The sequence below is a fragment of the Bombina bombina genome, chromosome 3, assembly GCF_027579735.1.
Source record: "Bombina bombina isolate aBomBom1 chromosome 3, aBomBom1.pri, whole genome shotgun sequence".
In the NCBI taxonomy this organism is placed as follows: Eukaryota; Metazoa; Chordata; class Amphibia; order Anura; family Bombinatoridae; genus Bombina; species Bombina bombina.
The window spans coordinates 512,701,213-512,722,307 of record NC_069501.1 but is presented as its reverse complement, the minus strand read 5'-3'; the positions used below and the strand labels follow the sequence as shown (position 1 = coordinate 512,722,307).

General features: G+C 38.2%; 1 protein-coding gene across 2 annotated transcripts in view; it reads left to right on the top strand.

The window, feature by feature from the left end:
* The window catches only part of CACNA1S (calcium voltage-gated channel subunit alpha1 S), a 572,869-nt gene that overhangs the window by 533,015 nt on the left and 18,759 nt on the right, over window positions 1–21,095 (top strand). For both annotated transcript variants that reach the window (XM_053706913.1, XM_053706914.1), the window contains 3 exons: window positions 6,757–6,858; window positions 6,965–7,089; window positions 7,353–7,481. In XM_053706913.1, coding sequence (XP_053562888.1) covers window positions 6,757–6,858; window positions 6,965–7,089; window positions 7,353–7,481 — 356 coding nt within the window. The remainder of the gene's footprint in view (window positions 1–6,756; window positions 6,859–6,964; window positions 7,090–7,352; window positions 7,482–21,095) is intronic.

Sequence of the window (21,095 nt, the reverse complement as noted above, 5' to 3'; positions counted from 1 at the left end):
TATTCGAGGAGAAGTACGGAAGTGTTCCCAGGCACCCCACCAACTTAGTGGAGGGTAAGAGTTGATCACAGACGTAATATTGTGAACTGGCATTTCCACCCGTGACTACTAGGCTCTGGGACACACTTTGACACTCTGAATTTTGGGGATTTTACTCTCTCCATGGGACAATGGACTCTGTTTCAACCTGAGTGACTTTCTATACTGACCGGGGTCCAAGATTGATACACTGATTATTGGGACCTGAATTCCCCATTATTGTGTGCTTCGATATACGTTTTGAGCACTCGGGGATTATTTAGTTCTGAACACATTCTCGCTTTGATGATTATTTGTTGAATGTCCTCTCAAGGATATGCAGGAGAGAATTAATGCTCTGAGAATTGCTAACTCCTTCATCTGTGACCCGAATATGCAGATTATTCGCATAAATGCAAAGGCCTCTGGCTTTGAGGTTCTAGCCTGCTGGGCTCTCTGGTTGAATTCATAGAACAAATCGGCAAGAAGGGGCGGCCCCCGATCCGGGATCGGATCGAGTAGTGGGCAGACTTTCTCTTTTTTCTAACGCTTGGTTCCAGGATGTACAGGATAAATAATATTGATTAAGGCCATCGGCCAAAATGCGTAGATTTGCCCAGTTCCAGGCTAAGCCATTTATCCAAAACACGGAGGAAGACAGCTTTGTTACAACTTAATTCGGCCAACAATATCAGATATACTATCTCTATTTCCACCACGGACTTGTGGAATTGTTCTTGTCCATCATTCACAAACAAACCCCATCTTAGGCTGCGATAGTAGCTACCACAGAGGAAGATTTGTTTGTTTGGTTAATAGCTATTACTAATAGCATCTATAAGGATACAATCTCTATACTCTTGACCAGTTACACACCGGTTTTCTTCAACCTAAAAAAATTCTATTTCCTAGTCAGACGGTTCAACAAACTGTGGCGGATATATATATATATTTTTTTCATTTATCACAATATATCTGAGGATATTTATATTAGAAGTCTTACAAGCATCCACAAGGACTGTCAACCCTTTGGATATATAAGGGCTTACACAATCAGTGTATTGTTATCCGTGACCTGGAAGTTGGTCCAAACACAGCCTTTTTTTGTGGATCCTCTATTACAGAGACAGCAACATAAGTTTATCCTGTAACAGAATTTCTACACATGGAACTCCCAAGAATTATATTGCCGTTTGGCCAGCAAAGCACCACTCAAAATCAAGATTTGCTTTTTAATCCACTGCAGTACGATAACTTTTTAACCTTTTAAATAGCTCAAGCTTATTGATTATTTTATATGTAGCGTTCATACTGTTACACCAACAATTGGAAATCTATTGCTACATATATTGTAATTTACTACAACAATCTAAATAGATACATTTGTTGTTTTAGTTTTAAGCAATAGATAAATCGTTGTTTCTGCTGTAATTGCTATAACTATTTTATATGCATAAACCACTTTACAATTTTAATTATTTCAGTAAAATATTATTTTATCCATTTCAACTATTCTCATTATTTTTTGCGTATTAAGCACATACACACACCAATATTGGTATTTGATTTAAATCATTAACACTTTTTTCACTTTATAATAATTTTAGGGACTACATAGGAATTGGTTGTCTCTCTTTTTTTGAAAATACTCATCCATAAAGGTTGTATTGATATATTGTATTCACAATATTGATTAAATAATCAATATACACATGTTCTTTTTCACTTATTTATACATCACTCTTTACACCATTGTTTGCCACTACATATATATATATATATTTTATATTAATCAATTTTAATATATATTATAATATATATATATATATCTTCTTTCACAAAGTGAAAATCAACCACATATAGCATCACTATTCAACCAGCTCCTAAGCGCTTCCCCTTCTTGTATTTAGAATTTCTTTTTGACCCTGACATTTTGCTTGGAGGAGCAACTGTCATTTAGAGTGTTAGCAGCGTTTAAATCAATATCAGAAGTGTACTGCTCATTCATTCCAGGACGTACAGGATCCTTGGGTCCTGTAGGTTGTATCTCAAGGGTACAGGATAGGATTCAAGTCTCATCCGCCCAGGGGTAGATTCCTTCTCTCCAATCTGTCTACAAGACCAGAAAAGAGGGCTGCCTTCTTAGGTTGCATACGGGATCACTCCTCTCTTTGAGTAATTGTCCCAGTATCTACAGCAGAAAGAGGGTTGGTTGTTTTTCAAACCTTTTTGTGGTTCCAAAGCAGCAGGGAACTTTTAGCCCAATTCTAGACCTAAAGTGCCTAAACAAGTTTCTGAGTGTTCCCTCTTTCAAGATGGAGACAATACGGCCAATCCTTCCTCTGGTCCAGGAAGGGCAGTTTATGACCACAATAGACCTGAAGGATGCATACCTTCATGTCCCGATACACAGGGAACATTTTCAGTTCCTGAGGTTTGCTTTTCTGGACCAGCACTTACAGTTCCTAGCCTTTCTGTTTGGCCTAGCTACTGCTCCAATGATATTTTTGAAGGTTCTGGGGGCTCTTCTAGCCGTTGGATGATATCTTGGTACAGGGACCATCTTTTCGTCTACTGGAAGAACAATCTGAGTCCTTTCTCAATCTTTTTCGATCACATGGATGGAAGATAAACTTGGACTTGGAGCTCTCTTACTCCAAGTACAAGGATGAATTTCCTGGGGACAATAATAGACTCTATTCCACGAGAATATGCAAGCTAACTTCTACATGTCTTGCCCTCCAGGCCTCCTAGAGACCCTCAGTGGCTCAGTGTATAGAGGTGATTGGACTCATGGTGTCCTGTATGGACAGCATTCCTTTTGCCAGATTCCCTCTCAGACCCTTACAACTATGCATGCTGAGACAATGGAACGGCAACCATACAGATCCGTCTCAACAGATCATGCTGGACAACCTGTTGAGAGACTCGCTCTCTTGGTGGCTCTGTCAAGATCATCTGTCCCAAGGCACATGCTTCTTGAGACCATCCTTGGAGATTGTGACTATGGACACAAGCCTTTCCGGCTGGGTAGCCATTTGGGGTGCCAAGAAGGCACAAGGTCTGTGGACTCAGAAGGAGTCTTCCCATCCAATCAATATTTTGGAACTCCGGGCAATCTTCAATGCCTTAAAGGCTTGACCTCTTCTGGGTTTGTCCCAGTTTATCAGATTCCAATCAGACAATATAACCTCGGTTTCCTACATCAACCATCAGGGGGGAACGAGATGTTCCTTAGCGATGAGAGAAGTATCTCAGATACCAGAGTTGGCGGAGACTCACAGATGTACACTGTCAGCGATTCACATTCCGGGTGTGGACAACTGGGAAGTGGACTTCCTCAGCAGGCAATCCTTTCACCCAGGGGAATGGTCTCTCCACCGAGGTGTTTGCAGAGATATGGAGCGATAGATCTCATGGCATCCCGCCTCAATACCAAGCTACCCCGGTATGGGTCGAGGTCGAGAATTGATAGATGCCGTATCAGTACCATGGAGATTCAGACTTTTTCCTCCATTACCGCTTCTCCCTCGTGTGGTGGCTCGAATCAAGCAGGAGCAAGCATCAGTGATTCTGATTGCTCCATCGGGGGCACGAAGGACGTGGTTTGCGGATCTGGTGGGGATGTCCTCATCTCTGTATCTGCTGATACATTGTCCCTTTGTTCATCAAAATCTAGATTCTCTGAGGCTGACTGCATGGAGATTGAATGCTTAGTCTTAGACAAGAGTGGTTTCTCTTTATCGACAATCTGTTTCAAGCTCGTAAGCCAGTTACTCTTCATATCTACCATAAAGTGTGGAAGACTTACTTGTACTGGTGTGAAGAGCGTGTTTTTTCCTGGCATAAGGTTAAGATTGCCAGAATTGTATCTTTTCTCCAGGATGGACTGCAGAAGGGTTTATCTGCTAGTTCCCTGAAGGGACAGATATTGGCCCTGTCGGTGTTACTGCACAAGAGATTGGCAGATCAGACCTGTGTTTAGATCTGGGTATCCGCCTTGGAGCCTAAATCTTGTTCTTAGTGTTTTGCAGCAGGCTCCGTTTGAGCCTATGCTGTTGACATTAAATTGTTTTCTTGGGAGGTTATTTTTTGCTTGCTATTGCCTCTGCGTGCAGAGTTTCTGAGATTTCTACTTTACAGTGTGACTCCCCTTATCTTGTTTTCCCTGATGATAAGGCCGTTTTACGTACTAAATTAGGGTTCCTCCCTAAGGTGGTGTCGAACCATAACAATAATCAAGAACCTGTTGTTCCTTCCTTGTGTCCTAATCCTTCACAATCTGGATGTGGTTCGTGCCTTGAAGTTCTATCAGGTTACTAAGGAATTCCTCAGACAATCTTCCTCTTAGTTTGTCATCTATACGGGGAAGCGTAAGGGAAGAAGGTTACTATGACTTCCCTATCTTTCTGGTTGAGTGTCATGCGCTAAGCTTATGAGACAGCGGGATGACAGCCTCCTGAGAGGATAAGGGCTCACTCCACTAGAGCAGTGGCTTCCTCCTGGGGTTTTAAGAATGAATCCTCAATGGATCAGATTTGTAAGTTTGATGTGTTTGCTTCGGCTGAAGCAGCTTCCCGGAGAAAAGTTTTCCAGGCTGTGGTGCCCTCAGAATAGGGTCCGCCTCTTTTTTTGTTCCCTCCCATTATTCATTCAGTGTCCTCTGGAACTTGGGTATAGTTTTCCCAACAGTAAGGAATGAAGTCATGGACTCTCCCTGCCTTATGGAAGGAAAACATAATTTATGCTTACCAGATAAATTCCTTTCCTTCCTAGCAGGGAGAGTCCATGACCCTGCCCATAATTTAATTTTTGATGAGCGTCTCCCTTTTTATATTATTTCTTCTGGCACCTTTATACCCTGATGTTTCTTCTACTTTTCCTTGTTCCCTCAGCAGAATGACTAGGAGATAGGGGAAGTAGGAGGGATATTTAAGCCTTTGGCTGGGGTGTCTTTGCCTCCTCCTGGTGGCCAGGTGTTGTATTTCCCAACAGTAAGGAGTGAAATCGCGGATTCTCCCTGCCAGGAAGGAAAGGAATTTATCTGGTAAGCATAAATTATGTTATTCATTATTTATTAGTAGGGATTTGAGAGAAACAAAATCATCAGGCATTGGTTACCCCCTCTCTTGTCTACAAACATACACAGAGCAGAACATGATACCACATATTTGAAAGAGACAGGCCTCCATTTTCAAATGCATTTTCTTTTGCCACCCATCTGCAGTTGTCTAATTTTTGGGGTCTTGCAACCATAAATATGCTTTTATCAACCTTTAAAGTCCCCATACCAGCTCAGATTTTAAGGATTACTTTGGGTGAGAGCAGGTAAAATAACTATGTTTACTAATCAGCTGATTACTTAACCTGCACTGTAATTCAGATATCCTCAAAATCTGGCTTGTTAGAGAGGCCTGAGGACAGGTTTGAAAACCAGTGCTGTAATGTGATTGTAATAGTAATAATGATCATCTGGCAGCAATGGCTAGCCTTATGTTGTTATGTTGTTGTCAGGAACATGTATTATTTATTCCTACATATTTTCTGCATAAACTGCAAGGCTGACAATGTGTAATGTGACATTTTGGGGAACATATATAATCATAACATTTGATGTTTTTAAAAACTGAATGCAAAGTACACAATTTGCTGACAGGAACAATACATAGGCACTAAAAGCACTGTTTAATTTCAGCACGCACAAGAATGCAAAAACTGGCTCAGCACAGGAATAAAAAATGGTTTAGCACTGAAAAGGTTAATTAAAATGCCATTTCACTTCCTGCAAACCGACATTTGTTTATAAAATGGAATTAATGCAATAAAGTGAAGGCATCCAAACTACTTTATAGTCATTCTTACTATAAAACCACCATGATAATGGCTTTAAAAAAATATACTTTCTACTTTTTTTTATGCAATTTGAGTCAGCAGTGGGCCCGCAGGTAAGAGGAACCCGCTGCCTGTTCAGTGTTTCAAGGCCGCTGCAGGGCCAAATCAGCAGCTGGAGACCAGTGGGAGGTAGTAGAGGGGGGCCATGGATCAAACTGGGCACAGAGCAACTTGCAAGGCCACTCCGCTACAGGCCAGGAAGCCAGGGTGGGTGGCATGTTGCAAGGCCATTCTATTGCTTACCAGGCCACCAAGGGTTGGGGACCTCGGAGCGAGCATGAGGTGGGGCAGCCTAGGGGCCGGGGTACCTAGAAAAAGATAGCTGGAGGGCCTAGGAAAAATTGTTCCGCCCCTGCATCCAAGAATGAAACAACTCTCAACTGTCCATCCACTGCAATCTAACTCCAACCATCAGCAATCTTAAAGGTTCAAAGCTTAATGTTCAGAAGATTTAGTTTTCACATAAGAACATGTTAATACCCAATTGAAGAACATTATATGAGAGTAATTTCTCTTAAATAACACTATTTGCTGTAATATGCTCTCCCTGTGTACCACTCACATCTAATGCCACCTGGGCAATGTAGTCCAACGCGGTCCCTTTACAGAACAGGCATACATTATCACAAATGAAATGATACTGAAAGGGTTTTAAAAAGGGCACTCAGAAAACCAGATGATTTGGAGTTCAGTTTATTAAAATACAATTTGAAAATATGTACCGTAAGTTATATATTTTAGCTATAGAATTAGCTAATATCATTTATTACAAATTTACAAAATTGATTAGTCAATATAATATATTTCAAAGAATATTTTTACCACCCACACTTTCTCATGTTCCAGGTAATTTTGAGCAGAGCAATGAAGAATTAAGAATGATTATTAAGAAGATTTGGAAAAGGACTAGTATGAAACTATTGGACCAAGTCATTCCACCAATTGGAGGCAAGTATAGTCAATCTATATTTAATGTTAAAATTCAACTTTTCTTAACCTATTTCCTCATTTCTTTATATCTTCCCTAAACTTTTTGTTGAACCACCAATTTCAGATGATGAGGTTACCGTTGGAAAGTTTTATGCCATATTCCTGATCCAAGAGCATTTCCGTAAGTTCAAGAAACGGCAAGAAGAGTATTATGGGTATAGGCCCAAGAGGAATAATGTGGAAATCCAGGTAATGATTGCTGTATATTTACTTTTGTCATTTATGAACTCCACTTCTATATCTCTCATCCAAAAGTAGTAAAAATTATATCAATGTGCTAAAAACTGTTACCATAACTCAATTTCTAGTATTATTATATTTAATTCTTCTGATTATATTGACCTCACATATTCATTTGTCATTTTTAAATACAACATTACCATACTATTATACAAGATTAAGCGTTAATGTTGTGCTCCTTTAAAAAAATGCCTTTTTATTTTTCATAACAGGCCGGGCTGCGCACAGTGGAGGAGGAGGTAGAGCCTGAGTTACAACGTGCCATCTCTGGAGATCTGACTGCTGAAGAGGAGCTAGAAAGAGCTATGGTGGAGGCAGCTTTAGAAGAGGGAATATATCGGGTAAGGACAGGGCCGGACTGGTAATAAAAAGCAGCTCTGAAAAATAGAAAATAAAAAACAGCTCTATTTTCCGTTGAGTCTGTAGAATGCACAAGCCCCATTTTTCTTAAGGACATTACTGGGATATGCCTTCTCCAAATTTTCATTCAGAATTCAATTATATTAGTTTGCAATAAAGAATACCAGATTGTTCTTATTTAGGGCCCATACAACTCAATTTCACATTGTAAAAATGATTATCAATAGTTTGATCTGGAGAAGACACTCAAAGTGTGACTTGACTAGACACTAGGGGGCATATTTATCAAACTCTGAATGAAGGCTTGCCGAAAACAGAACTTATGAAGCAGCGGTCTAAAGATAGCTGCCCCATAACTTGTCCGCCTGTTTTGAGGCCGCAGACAGAAATCAACCCGATCGAGTATGATCGGGTTGATTGACACCCCCTGCGGCATTGCACCAGCAGTTAACTAGAACTGCTGGTGCAATGATAAATGCCGACAGCGTATGCTGTCGGCATTTATCGATGTGCGGCGGACATGATACGCTACTTCGTATCATGTCTGCTCACACATTGTTAAATATACCCTTAGAAGTTATTCAAAAGAGGGCTACTAAAATGGTACATGGTCTAGGAAATAAAATGTACAAGAAAATATTGTGTTACATTAATACTTATATATCAGAGGAGTTCAGAGGAAAAAAGAGAGAGTTGATACAGCTGCGTGACCTCACCAGCACCACCACTCTCTTAAACTGTAGCTCGCCAGCCCCAGCTGCTGTGGCCCACCAGGAAATCTCCTGGTAGGCCAATCCAGCCTTGGGTAATGAATTATAGAGCAAAGAACATAAGAAAGAAAAAAAATGTATAATAACCACATAACAACAGAAGAGGAACAACAGGAAAAGGTTAGACCCACATTATGTCAGAGAAATATGGCTCTTTAACAAAGATAGATACCAAGCAAATGGAGAGTAATTGTATAAAACAACCAAAAAAAGAAGGTAGCCTACATAGTCCTAAACTGGTGGTAACTTAAATGAAGATACCAGTTAACAAAGTTTAAAACAGGAATGGAAACTGGGCAATAAGCACTAGCAGAGTGAATATGAAACTAAACATTAAGATTAAAAAATAAAAGGTAAAAACACACACACATACATATATATATATATATATATATGTGTATATATATATATATATATATATATATATATACTGTATGTGTATATATGTATGTATGTGTATATATATATATGTATTTATACATATATATGTATATACATATGTGTATATATATATATATACACATATGTATGTATATATGTATATATATATATATATATATATATATATATATATATATATATATATATATATATATATATATATATATATATATATATATATATACGTAGAACCAGTGGGCTACTGGGAGGTGTGTATGTATATAGCACTCAACAACATTTTGACATTAATGGGTACAATATCATTCGTGGGGAGATTAAAACATTGTGAACATCCAGAGTTAAGGGGTTAAAACTTAACTTTTATTCATTCTACAAGATAAAAAAATGGTAACATAAAAACACAAAGGTATGTTTTCCTATACTTCTGAATAATATATACTGTAGACAAATGAGGGGTAAGTATGGGTCACGGATTGACCAAGTATGCAAAATGGCACTGATAAATTCACTACTAATTTGAAGAGCTGTCTACAAGTACCAAATGATAAGGTAAGAGAGTAAGGGTACCGCACCTGCTACTGGGTATAACACTAACAGATTATATTCCACCGTAAGGAGTGAATACCATATAGAGTCAAGAAGTAATGCCAGAATAAGCTATATTGTGAATATATGTGGGGGCAAATACTTCACAACCGTATAGTTAGTGTACCCAGTGTGGTTGGATTCAGATACCCCAGTCTCAAAAAATATAGGACAAATACAGAATAATGGATCACCCCCAAGAACAACGACTGTAGCCCAGGAATGTACAACTGGGGTAATAACACTAGCAGTAAAACTGGGGTAAATAAAACACCCAGTTTAGAGATAATGTATACACATAATAAAATGAGACTGCTTGTGCTATACGTTTTAAAATGCCATAACTGTACTCCAGAGAGCTGGGGTTAAGGTGATCCGTTACTCAGGTAGGATCACTATGAGTTTTACAACTACAACTAAATAGGTGCGCCTAATTGTTAACAACAGATGTTCATATGTGACATAAAGGTGTCATATGGATCGTGTAACGATAATTAGTGTTATTCCCCCTTAGTATAGGGATGTCAATGTGATATTTGCGGCTTTGTCAAGTTCGTATTTAATAATAGAAATATCAGGTGTTGCAGCGCACCATTAGCTGTGTGTACCTTAGATACTGATAAACAAGTTAAGTAGTTATAACAGCCGGAAAGCTGGTTAGCGATTTTATGAGAGCAGGTCAATTGAGTACTAAGGAATAATACCCAGAAGGGCAGGTAGACCATACTAGCTTATTTGAATGTTTAGCCAGAATGCAGTAGCAACGGATATTTCCATCAGGAGTGTTATTGGCTATTGCGTATCTTATTTGGGCTCAAAACATAGTGACAGTATGCATAGGTAAAGTAATTCGTAAGGCTATTACTACGGCGACACCATTTGTCAGCCAACATCAGATTAGTATTAACAGTAAATAACTAATACATGTAGGAAGTATAGCAGAGATACCGATGCAAGTTAAAAAATATGGTAGAGTCAGTAGAGACTAGTATGTCCCTCCTCCCCCTAACATGTTTTGCACAACTGCTTTTTCAAAGGTGGGGCGCCCGCCTCTGATCTGGACTTTTATAGGCTGTAGGCTGAGTGACATCTAGGGTAGAGAACAATTCAATAGGAGGAGGTGCATACTAACTGCTGATAGGTTAGTAAGGGGGTGTGATAGCCCTGATGCGTACGCCTAGTACTCGGGCATATGGGGGTTGCTAGGTAACCAAAAACATATTGATCATCACTTCGATCATCTATAGTTAAACAAACCAACTGGATTCAGGAAATATATAAAATAATTCACAAATAACTAAATGCAATTTATTCGTGTAAGTGCAATAAGACATTGTGAAAGTAACGCTGTAACGATCTGGAATTGTATAGGATTTTAGTGCACAACTGGTATTCTGCCCATTATGAAGGGGTAATTAGTTATATCTGCACCATATACTCGAACTTAAGAAGATTGCTAGATGTCATAGCTTAAGACATCATATAGTTAGACAAATTGAATTAATTAGAAGAGTATGTGAAGAACCATCTGTGATATGAAATAACAAATAGGGGTCTGAGAATCATAAAGCGGACTGAAGATAACAGTGACAATCTGAAAATGTACAGAATTGCTGCATATTACTTATATTTGGTTGTGTAAAGAATTTTTCTATTAATTAGATGGGTGTGTGCAAATCAAAATTGCAAATTATAAGATACATACATATTCAAATTAAAAGAAAGCAAATTCACCAGAGCGGGGAAGTGTGCAGAGTGAATTCTACTACATGAAACAAATGACATAAATTCAAAATAAAGGGAAAAAAATAAGCCCTGCTAGTTGGGGCGAGTGCATTGTGGGTGACAGGAGTATAGGGGCAGTGACCTGAATGTGAGAAGGCAGTAAAGGTACGAGGATTACTAAGATCTCAGGTAATATAATGAATAGAATGGCAAAGAGCAGGGAAGTGATCAAATGGTCCCATTATAGTGAACGGATACAAATGGGTGGAAAATGGGTGGAATATAACCACCCAGGGAGATACTAGTGTAGGTGGATCAAAATAGGAAATAGACTGGGCATCATGTGGAAAGCTGTAGTGGGCAAAAAATAAACATGAAAAGTGACATAACACAACAGGAGAAGAAAGCGGGGACCTGGTAATGGAATATAAGCTATAAGATAAATACATTATTGTATGGTATGGTTTGTGTAACTCACTCTATATGATGGTTACCTCATGGTAATTAGTATTATGTACCAATTATAAAAAGCAATAACGCAATCTAAGAGGTAAATCCATCTACACTCTGCCCTCAAGAGGGCAGATTCTAGTTTGCCTCCTCTTATGCCTAATGAGACTTTCTCAATCCCTTTGCATTGAATATCTTGGGTATTGGAATTGTGATACAATAAGAAGTGTGATGCAACTGCGGTGAGGGTCTTGCCCTCTTCTTGATCTTTGCTTGCATTTTTAATATTTCTGACATGTTCTTGAAATCTGACATGTAGTTTTCGACTTGTCATGCCGACATAGATCTTGGAACACGTACAAAAAAGTGCATATATAATGCTATTGGTAGTGCAACTGATATAATTTTTCATTTTGTGGGTATGTCCGAATCTATCTTGAATGCTGTCCGTTTTCCTAATATAGTTACAGCTTGAACAAGACCCACAAGGGAAGGAGCCAGGTACAATAGAAGACTTGGTTTTGCCCACTTGAAAGTGTCTGCTGGAGACCATATTTTTAATGTTTTGAGTTCTTCTGTACCCCACTTTAACAGAATCACTGACAATGGGTTTTAAATCTGGATCAAATAACAGTATGTTCCAGTGTTTGTTCATGAGGTCGATGATTAAATGTGTCAGTGGGTTGTATGTGAGTATCAGTCTGGTCTGATCCTCTTTCTCTTTCTTTTTCTGTTTTTAGAGCAAGTTAATTCTGTTGGTATTATGGGCTCTTAATCTGGCTTTTTTAATCTCTCTTTTGCTGTATCCACTGTCCAATAGTCTCTTTTCTAGATATTTTGCCTGCATCTTGAATAGAGAAAGATCACTACAATTTCTTCTTATTCTAAGAAATTCTCCCACCAGTAAGGTCTTGGTGGTGCCAGGGGCATGGGCGCTGGTTTTATGTAAGAAGCTGTTGGTAGCCATAGGTTTCCTAAAGAGGTCTGTATGAATTTTGCCCTCTGCATCTGTGAAGATTGTTAAATCCTCTATTATTGATTGACTCATAGTATATGTTAATTTAATATTCAGCGTATTATTCAACTTGCCTAAAAAGGTCTCCAATTCCTCCCGGTTACCCTCCCATAGAAACATAATATCATCTATGTATCGGATCCAGAGTGGTATTTAGTTGGTATCATCTGTGTATGTATCTGAAAATACACATTGTCTCTCCCACTACCCGAGAGAGAGGTTGGTGTATGTAGGTGCACATGCTGTGCTCATCGCTGTGCCTTGTATCTGGAGATAGAATAGGTTGGCAAAGGTGAAACAAATATATTTAAGTACAAATTCTAATAGTTGAAGAATAAACAAATCATGGGTGTCTTCTTCCTTAGAGCCTTCTTCTAAAAAGAATTGCACTGCCTGCAGTCCTTTGTTATGGGAAATAGATGTATATAGTGCCTCTACGTCTGCCGTTACCAGCCAGGTTTCTTTCCTAACAGTGATGTTGTCAAGTCTTTCAAGTACTTCCATAGTATCTTTTACAAAAGATGGGAGTTCTGTTACAAACTTCTTTAACCTATAGTCAACATACTGGCTGGCACGTTCAGATAAGCACTCGTTGCCAGACACAATCGGTCTACCTGGGGGGATGTTGATGTTCTTATGTACTTTAGGGATGAGATAAAATGTTGCGACTTTGGGTTCTTTAACAGTGAGAAATCTAATTTCATCAGAGTTAATAATCCCCCTATCATGGGCCTCTTTAATGATCTTGTTATAGATCTTAAGATAGGCTACACTGGGGTTATTAAATAATCTCTGGTTTTCAGAACTCATGTTTCGGCAACTGTACCTTTAATTCAACTTCACCTTGTGAGCAAGGTTATTTAAACCTGACAAGCCCACTTTTCCTTTTTCCTATTTTGTATTTGGTAATCCTAGAAGTTGCATCTCCTGGATTTGTCCTGATTGAATTAAAGCCATTTATCTACAGTCTCTTCCAACTCTGGAATTGTTACTACAGTATTTCATTTCAGCTTTAACCCTGAAGAACCTTTATTGATCAATCTGCTTTGTCTGCAGTCAGCTGAGCTGTGAATCTCCTAACAGCGTATTCACTCTAACCTCCATGCTGCTCCTGTCATCCTTACTGTGAGTAGTTGCTGAATTACTTCCTTCATCCAGGATTTACTTTCTAAGTCTTGTTAAGGAAACCTCTCACTGTATATATTACTGCACTGAATACCAGTTGTTATCTAAACAAAGCGCAACACATCTTTTCTTAAAAAGACATTCTCCTAACATTCCCTTATGTTATTTCCTATATGAAGCATGGACATTAGCTAAGTTTGGGAATGCTTAACAGAATATTGCCTACACCCAAGATTTGAGTTATTACTTTGTCACTGGGAGCTAGCTGGGCAAAGCCTAATATACCTAAATCAGAATTTCAAGTTCTGTTCACTTTATAACCTTTACATTCTTGTTAAGGTGATCATTGTATATATTATATTATAGCCTAAGTATCATTTGCTCTGAGTTCAGTCTCTTAGCTTCTCAGTGCTACTACTGGCTAACAAAACCTAATTTACTGAATTTCTGCAGTTGAGTTCCATCTCTCCTATTAATTCATAACAGGCAGCATTGTTTGTTTTTCAATTGTTTCTCAACCTTTTTGATGTACATTACTGTGGGCCAAATGACAATATTGCCCCCCGTGTCGGCTTCCCTTATTATTACATCCTCCCAAGTTTGTATCTCTTGCAGTGCTATTTTCTCTTCCAAGGTTAAATTACTAGGTGGGGTCAAGTTTTAATCTGGGATATTTCATGACACACTACTTGATTGAATATTTCAAGTTGTGGAGAAGTATTATATTTTGGAACAAAGGTAGATTTAGATTTCAGATTTTTGCGTCACTGGGAAGATTCCGGATTCCCTTCACTCATCAAGCTTTCTAAATCAAATAAGGCTTGTGCATCTTTCTCGGATATGGAGGGATCAGTTTTTTTTTAGCAAAAAATGTTTTGAGGTTTAATTTGCGAACAAATAACTGAATATCTTTAATAGCTTCAAATTTGTTTAAATTGCCGGTAGGGCAAAATGACAAACCTTTAGTTAACACAGATATATGGGCAGATGTTAATTCATGACCTGAGAGGTTAATGACTTTTAGTGATTGAGTCTCATCTGTGAGAAGGGGCTGGGTGCCCTCCGCATAGAGCGACATGCCCTGGAGTGACCCCTCGACCTGGTTGGTCTTTTGTTTATATTTATTTCCTCTTTGGTGGTTCTGCCTCTTCCTAGTGTGCCCGAATCTAAAAAAGTATTTCTTTTGGTTCTGGAAGGCAGAGTAAATATGGATGTAGAAAGGGTGGGTACTGAGGCACTAATATCATTGTTATCATCATCCTCCCCATCGGTATCTGATTCATCGCTCTGGATGGTATTGGCCTGGAAAGAACGGGAGGTGCTTATAAAAGTTTCTCCTTCTCCATTTATAGACTTTTTTCTCTTAATAGTCATTGATTTCTCGGATTAGTTCTTTAATGTATTGGTCTAGCTCCTTTTGGTAATTTTTATATAGTGTAGTGCCAATATAGTGCCATTGTTGTTTCTCCTCTTTTCTCCTATATCTAACATATACTGTTGTTCAAACAGTTTCCTATAATGATAGAGCACACTTCTGTCCTCTACATATATCTGTGGAGATTTATTGTAAAATCCAATTAATCCTTGGAAAATGGCTGATAATATAAATAAAGACCGAATTGAAAGACAATCCAAAAGGAATGTAGATTTGGATAATATGTTTAAATACAATGCAACTGAAACAACTATGTCTGCACCTTCCCTTAAAGCTGCCCTTAAAGAAGTTCATAAGAACATGTTTAAACAGGAAAAAGTGTGGTGGGACCACAAATTTTTTGACAAGTATATCAAACAAAAACTGATACCCCAAGGTTTGAGGATTCAGTTGTTCCCAGCGTTTGAATTTGAGAACCATACCCTAACTGAAGAATGGGAAACAGCTCTTTCAGAATGCTTAGTCAAACTTATTAATATCCTCATCAAGCATGATAAAGATAAATATGACGACAAGTTAGAACTCGTAATCCAGGAACAATACAATCAACTCAAAACCTTTGAGACACAAACTGACTTTGAAAAACTATATAAAAATTACCAAAAGGAGCTAAACCAATACATTAAAGAACTTAGAGATATAAAACAGGGCAAACTAATCCTAGATATCAATGACTATAAAGAGAAAAAAGTCTATAAATGGAGAAGGAGAAACTTTTATAGAAGCACCTCCCGTTCTTTCCAGGCCAATACCATCCAGAGCGATGTATCAGATACCAATGGAGAGGATAATGATAACAATGATATTAGTGCCTCAGTACCCACCCCTTCTACATCCATATTTAGTCTGCCTTCCAGAAACAAAAGAAAGACTTTTTTAGATTCGGGCACACACGAAGAGGCAAAACCACCCGAAGAGGAAAGAAATATAAACAAAAGACCAACCAGGTTGAGGGGTCACTCCAGGGCATCCCACAGGGGAGGTTGCTCTATGCGGAGGGCACCCAGCCCCTTCTCGCAGATGAGACTCAATCACTAAAAGTCATTAACCTCTCAGGTCATGAATTAACATCTGCCCATATATCTGTGTTATCTAAAGGTTTGTCATTTTGCCCTACCGGCAATTTAAACAAATTTGAAGCTATTAAAGATATTCAGTTATTTGTTCGGAAATTAACCCTCAAAAAGTATTTTGATAAAATAAATTATCCCCCATCTCCGAGGAAGATACAAAAGCCTTATTTGATTTGGAAAGCTTGATGAGTGAAGGGAATCGGGAACCTGCCCAGTGGCGCAAAAATCTGAAATCTAAATCTACCTTTGTTCCAAAATATAATACTTCTTCACAACAATATTCAATCAAGTAGTGTGTCATGAAATATCCCAGATAAAAACTCAAACCCAATCTAGTAATTTAACCTTGGAAGAGAAAATATTACTGCAAGAGATACAAACTTGGGATGATGTAATAATAAGGGAAGCCGACAAGAGGGACAATATTGTCATCTGGCCCACAGTAATGTACATCAAACAGGTTGAGAAACAATTGAAACAACAAACAATGCTACCAGAGATTATTTAATAACCCCAGTGTAGCCTATTTTAAGATTTATAACAAGATCATTAAAGAGGCCCATGATAGGGGGATTATTAACTCTGATGAAATTAAATTTCTCACTGTTAAAGAACCCAAAGTCGTGACATTTTATCTCATCCCTAAAGTACATAAGAACATCGACATCCCCCCAAGTAGACCAATTGTGTCTGGCAAGGAGTGCTTATCTGACCGTGCCAGCCAGTATGTTGACCATAGGTTAAGGGAGTTTGTAACAGCACTCCCATCTTTTGTAAAAGATACTATGGAAGTACTTGAAAGACTTGATAACATCACTGTTAGGAAAGAAACCTGGCTGGTAATGGCAGATGTAGAGGCTCTATATACATCTATTTCCCATAACAAAGGACTGCAGGAAGTACAATTCTTTTTAGAAGAAGGCTCTAAGGAAGAAGACACCCATGATCTGTTTATTCTTCAACTATTAGAATTTGTACTTAAATATAATTTTTTCACCTTTGCCAGCCTATTCTATCTCCAGATACAAGGCACAGCGTTGGGCACAGCATGTGCACCCACATATGCCAACTTCTTCCTCGGTGGTGGGAGAGACTATGTGTATTTTCAGATACATACACAGATGATACCAACTTAATACCACTCTGGATCCGATACATAGATGATATTATGTATCTATGGGAGGGTACCCGGGAGGAATTTCAGACCTTTTTAGGCAAGTTGAATGATAATACGCTAAATATTAAAATTAACATACACTATGAGTCAATCAAAAATAGAGTTCTTGGATTTGACAATCTTCAAAGATGCAGAGGGCAAAATTCATACAGACCTCTTTCGGAAATCTACTGCTACCAAATTCTTATTACATAAAAGAAGCGCCCATGCCCCTGGCACCACCAAATCCTTACCGGTGGGAGAATTTCTTAGAATAAGAAGAAATTGTAGTGATCTTTCTCTATTCAAGACGCAGGCGAAAGATCTAGAAAAGAGACTATTTGACAGAGGATACAGCAAAAGAGAGATTAAAAAAACAACAGATTAAGAGCCCTCAATACCAACAGAATTAACTTGCTCAAAAAACAGAAAATGAAAGAGGATCAGACCAGACTGATATTCACATACAACCCACTGACACATTTAATCACCGACATCATGAACAAACACTGGAACATACTGTTATTGGATCCAGATTTAAAACCCATTGTCGGTGATTCTGTTAAAGTGGGCTACAGAAGAACTCAAAACATTAAAAATATGGTCTCCAGCAGCCACTTTCAAGTGGGCAAAACCAAGTCTTCTTTTGTACCTGGCTCCTTCCCATGTGGGTCTTGTTCAAGCTGTAACTATATTAGGAGGGCAGTGTGTAGATGGATTTACCTCTTAGATTGCGTTCACCCCAAAGGGCTAAATGAGCAGAATAATTTTTATTGCTTTTTATAATTGATACATAATACTAATTACCATGAGGTAACCATCATATAGAGTGAGTTACACAAACCATACCATACAATTATGTATTTATCTTAAAGCTTATCTTCCATTACCAGGTCCCCACTTTCTTCTCCTGTTGTGTTATGTCACTGTTCATGTTTGTTTTTTGCCCACTCCAGCTTTTCATATGATGCCCAGTATATTTCCTATTTTGATCCACCTACACTAGTATCTTCCTGGGTGTTTATATTCCACTCATTTGTATCAGTTCACTATAATGGGACCATTTGATCACTTCCTTGCTCTTTGCCACATAGCATTCTATTCATTATATTACCTTGGATCTTAGTAATCCTTGTATGTTTAAAGCCTTCTCACATTCAGGTCACTGCCCCTACTATATAAATATACACCCCTCACAACGCCCACAATTCAGTTTTACAAACTTTTCCTCCTATGGAGGTGGTGAAATAAGTTTGTGCTTAGATTCTAGTTGATAAGCGCTTCTCAGCATTTTTGAAGCCCGATTCCTCTCAGAGTACAGTGAATGTCAGAGGGATGTGAAGGGAGTATCACCTATTGAATGCAATGGGTTTCCTCACGGAGATCTATTTCATAGGTTCTCTGTTATCGGTCATAGAGATTTATCTTCTACCTCCCTATTCAGATCAACGATATACTCTCATATTCCATTACCTCTATTGATAACCGTTTCAGTACTGGTTTGGCTATCTGCTATGTGTGGATGGGTGTCATTTGGTTAGTATGTTTTCATTACTTGAGACACTCTCAGCTATGGTTTGGCACTTTATGTATTTATATAAAGTTCTAAATATATGTATTGTACTAATATTTCATATGATTCAGGTTTTCAGTATATTTCCTTTTTGCAGACTGTCAGTTTCATATCTGGGAAATGCTTTTTTATGAAAATGTGTTTCTTACCTGGGGTATAGTCTCTTTCAAATTGACTGTCTTTTAAATTTGCGGGCAGAATTAGGCTCGGGTGGGCGCAAAATGCCAAAGTTTATTGCGTCATTCTTGGCGCCAGATTTTTTGGCGCGAAGTTACGTTCATTGACGCAAATTTGTCATTTCCGGTGTCTTAGTTGACACTGAGTCCTTCACAAGGTTGCGTAATCTATGACCTGAGTGTGTCGTTTTCGGATGTTTTTGGCGCCAAAAAATATTTTTGTTTGTTGTGTGTCATACTTGGTGCCAAATATTTTCATTATTTAAGACCCCATTCCTATTTGCCTCTTGCCTTTTTCTATGTCAGAGGGCTATGCTGTTTGCATTTTTCCCATTCCTGAAACTGCCATATAAGGAAATTGATCATTTTGCTTTATATCTTGTTTTTTTCTCTTACATTTGCAAGATCTCTCAATCTGATCCTGTCTCAGAAATCACTGTTGGAACCCTGCTGCCTAATAACAGTTCTACCAAAGCTAAGTGCATTTGTTGTAAACTTGTAAAGATTATACCTCCTGGTGTGGTTTGTAATAGTTGTCATGATAACCATACATGCAGAAAATGTATCCATCAGTAGTAGTTCATTACCTGTTGCTGTTCCCTCAACATCTAATGCACAAGATATACCTGTAAATTTAAAAGAATTTATTTCTCATTCTATTCAGAAGGCTTTGTCTGCCATCCCGCCTTCTAATAAACGTAAAAAGGTCTTTTAAAACTTCTCATAGAGTTGATGAAATTTCAAATGACCGGCAACATACTTATTTATCCTTCTCTGATAAGCATCTATCTGATTCAGAACATCCTGCCTCAGATATTGACACTGACAAATCCTCTTATTTATTTAAAATGGAGTATATTTGTTCTTTAATTAAAGAAGTGTTGATTACATTGGATATGGAGGAAACTAGTACTCTTGATATTAAAACTAGTAAACGTTTAAATTATGTTTATAAACCTCCTGTGGTTATTCCAGAGGTTTTTCCAGTTCCTGATGCTATTTCTGATATGATTTCTATAGAATGGAATAGGCCTGGTACTTCTTTTATTCCTTCTTCAAGGTTTAAAAAATTGTATCCTTTTCCAGGACTTAGATTGGAGTTTTGGGAAAAGATCCCCAAAGTTGACGGGGCTATCTCTATTCTTGCTAAACATACTACTATTCCTACGGAAGATAGTACTTCTTTTAAAGATCCTTTAGATAGGAAAATTGAATCTTATCTAAGGAAGGCTTATTTATATTGAGGTCATCTTCTTAAGCCTGCAATTTCTTTGGCTGATGTTGCAGCTGCTTCAACTTTTTGGTTGGAAACTTTAGCACAACAAGTATCAGATCATGATTTGTCTAGCATTGTTAAATTGATTCAACATGCTAATAATTTTATTTGTGATGCCATTTTCGATATCATCAAAATTGATGTTAGATATATGTCTTTAGCTATTTTAGCTAGAAGAGCTTTGTGGCTCATATCTTGGAATGCTGATTTGACTTCTAAGTCCAAATTGCTTTCTCTTTCTTTCCAAGGTAATAAATTATTTGGTTCTCAGTTGGATTCAATAATTTAACTGTCACTGGGGGGAAGGGAGTTTTTTTGCCTCAGGATAAAAAACATAAAGGTAAATCTAAAGCTTCTAACCATTTTCGTTCCTTTCGACATAATAAGGAACAGAAATTTAATCCTTCCCCAAAGGAATCTGTTTCCAATAGGAAGCCTTCCTCAAATTGGAATAAATCCAAGCCTTTTAAGAGATCAAAGCCAGCCCCCAAGTCTGCATGAAGGTGCGGCCCTCATTCCAGCTCAGCTGGTAGGGGGCAGATTACAATTCTTCAAAGATGTTTGGATCAATTCGGTCCAAAATCATTGGATTCAGAGTATTGTCTCTCAGGGGTACAGAATAGGATTCAGAGTAAGACCATCTGTGAGAAGATTTTTTCTCTCACGCATTCCAGCGAACCCAGTAAAAGCTCAGTCTTTCCTGATGTGTGTTTCAGACCTGGAGTTATCAGGGGTAATCATGCCAGTTCCGTTTCAGGAACAGGGCCTGGAGTTTTATTCAAATCTATTCATTGTCCCAAAGAAAGAAAATTCATTCAGACCAGTTTAGGATCT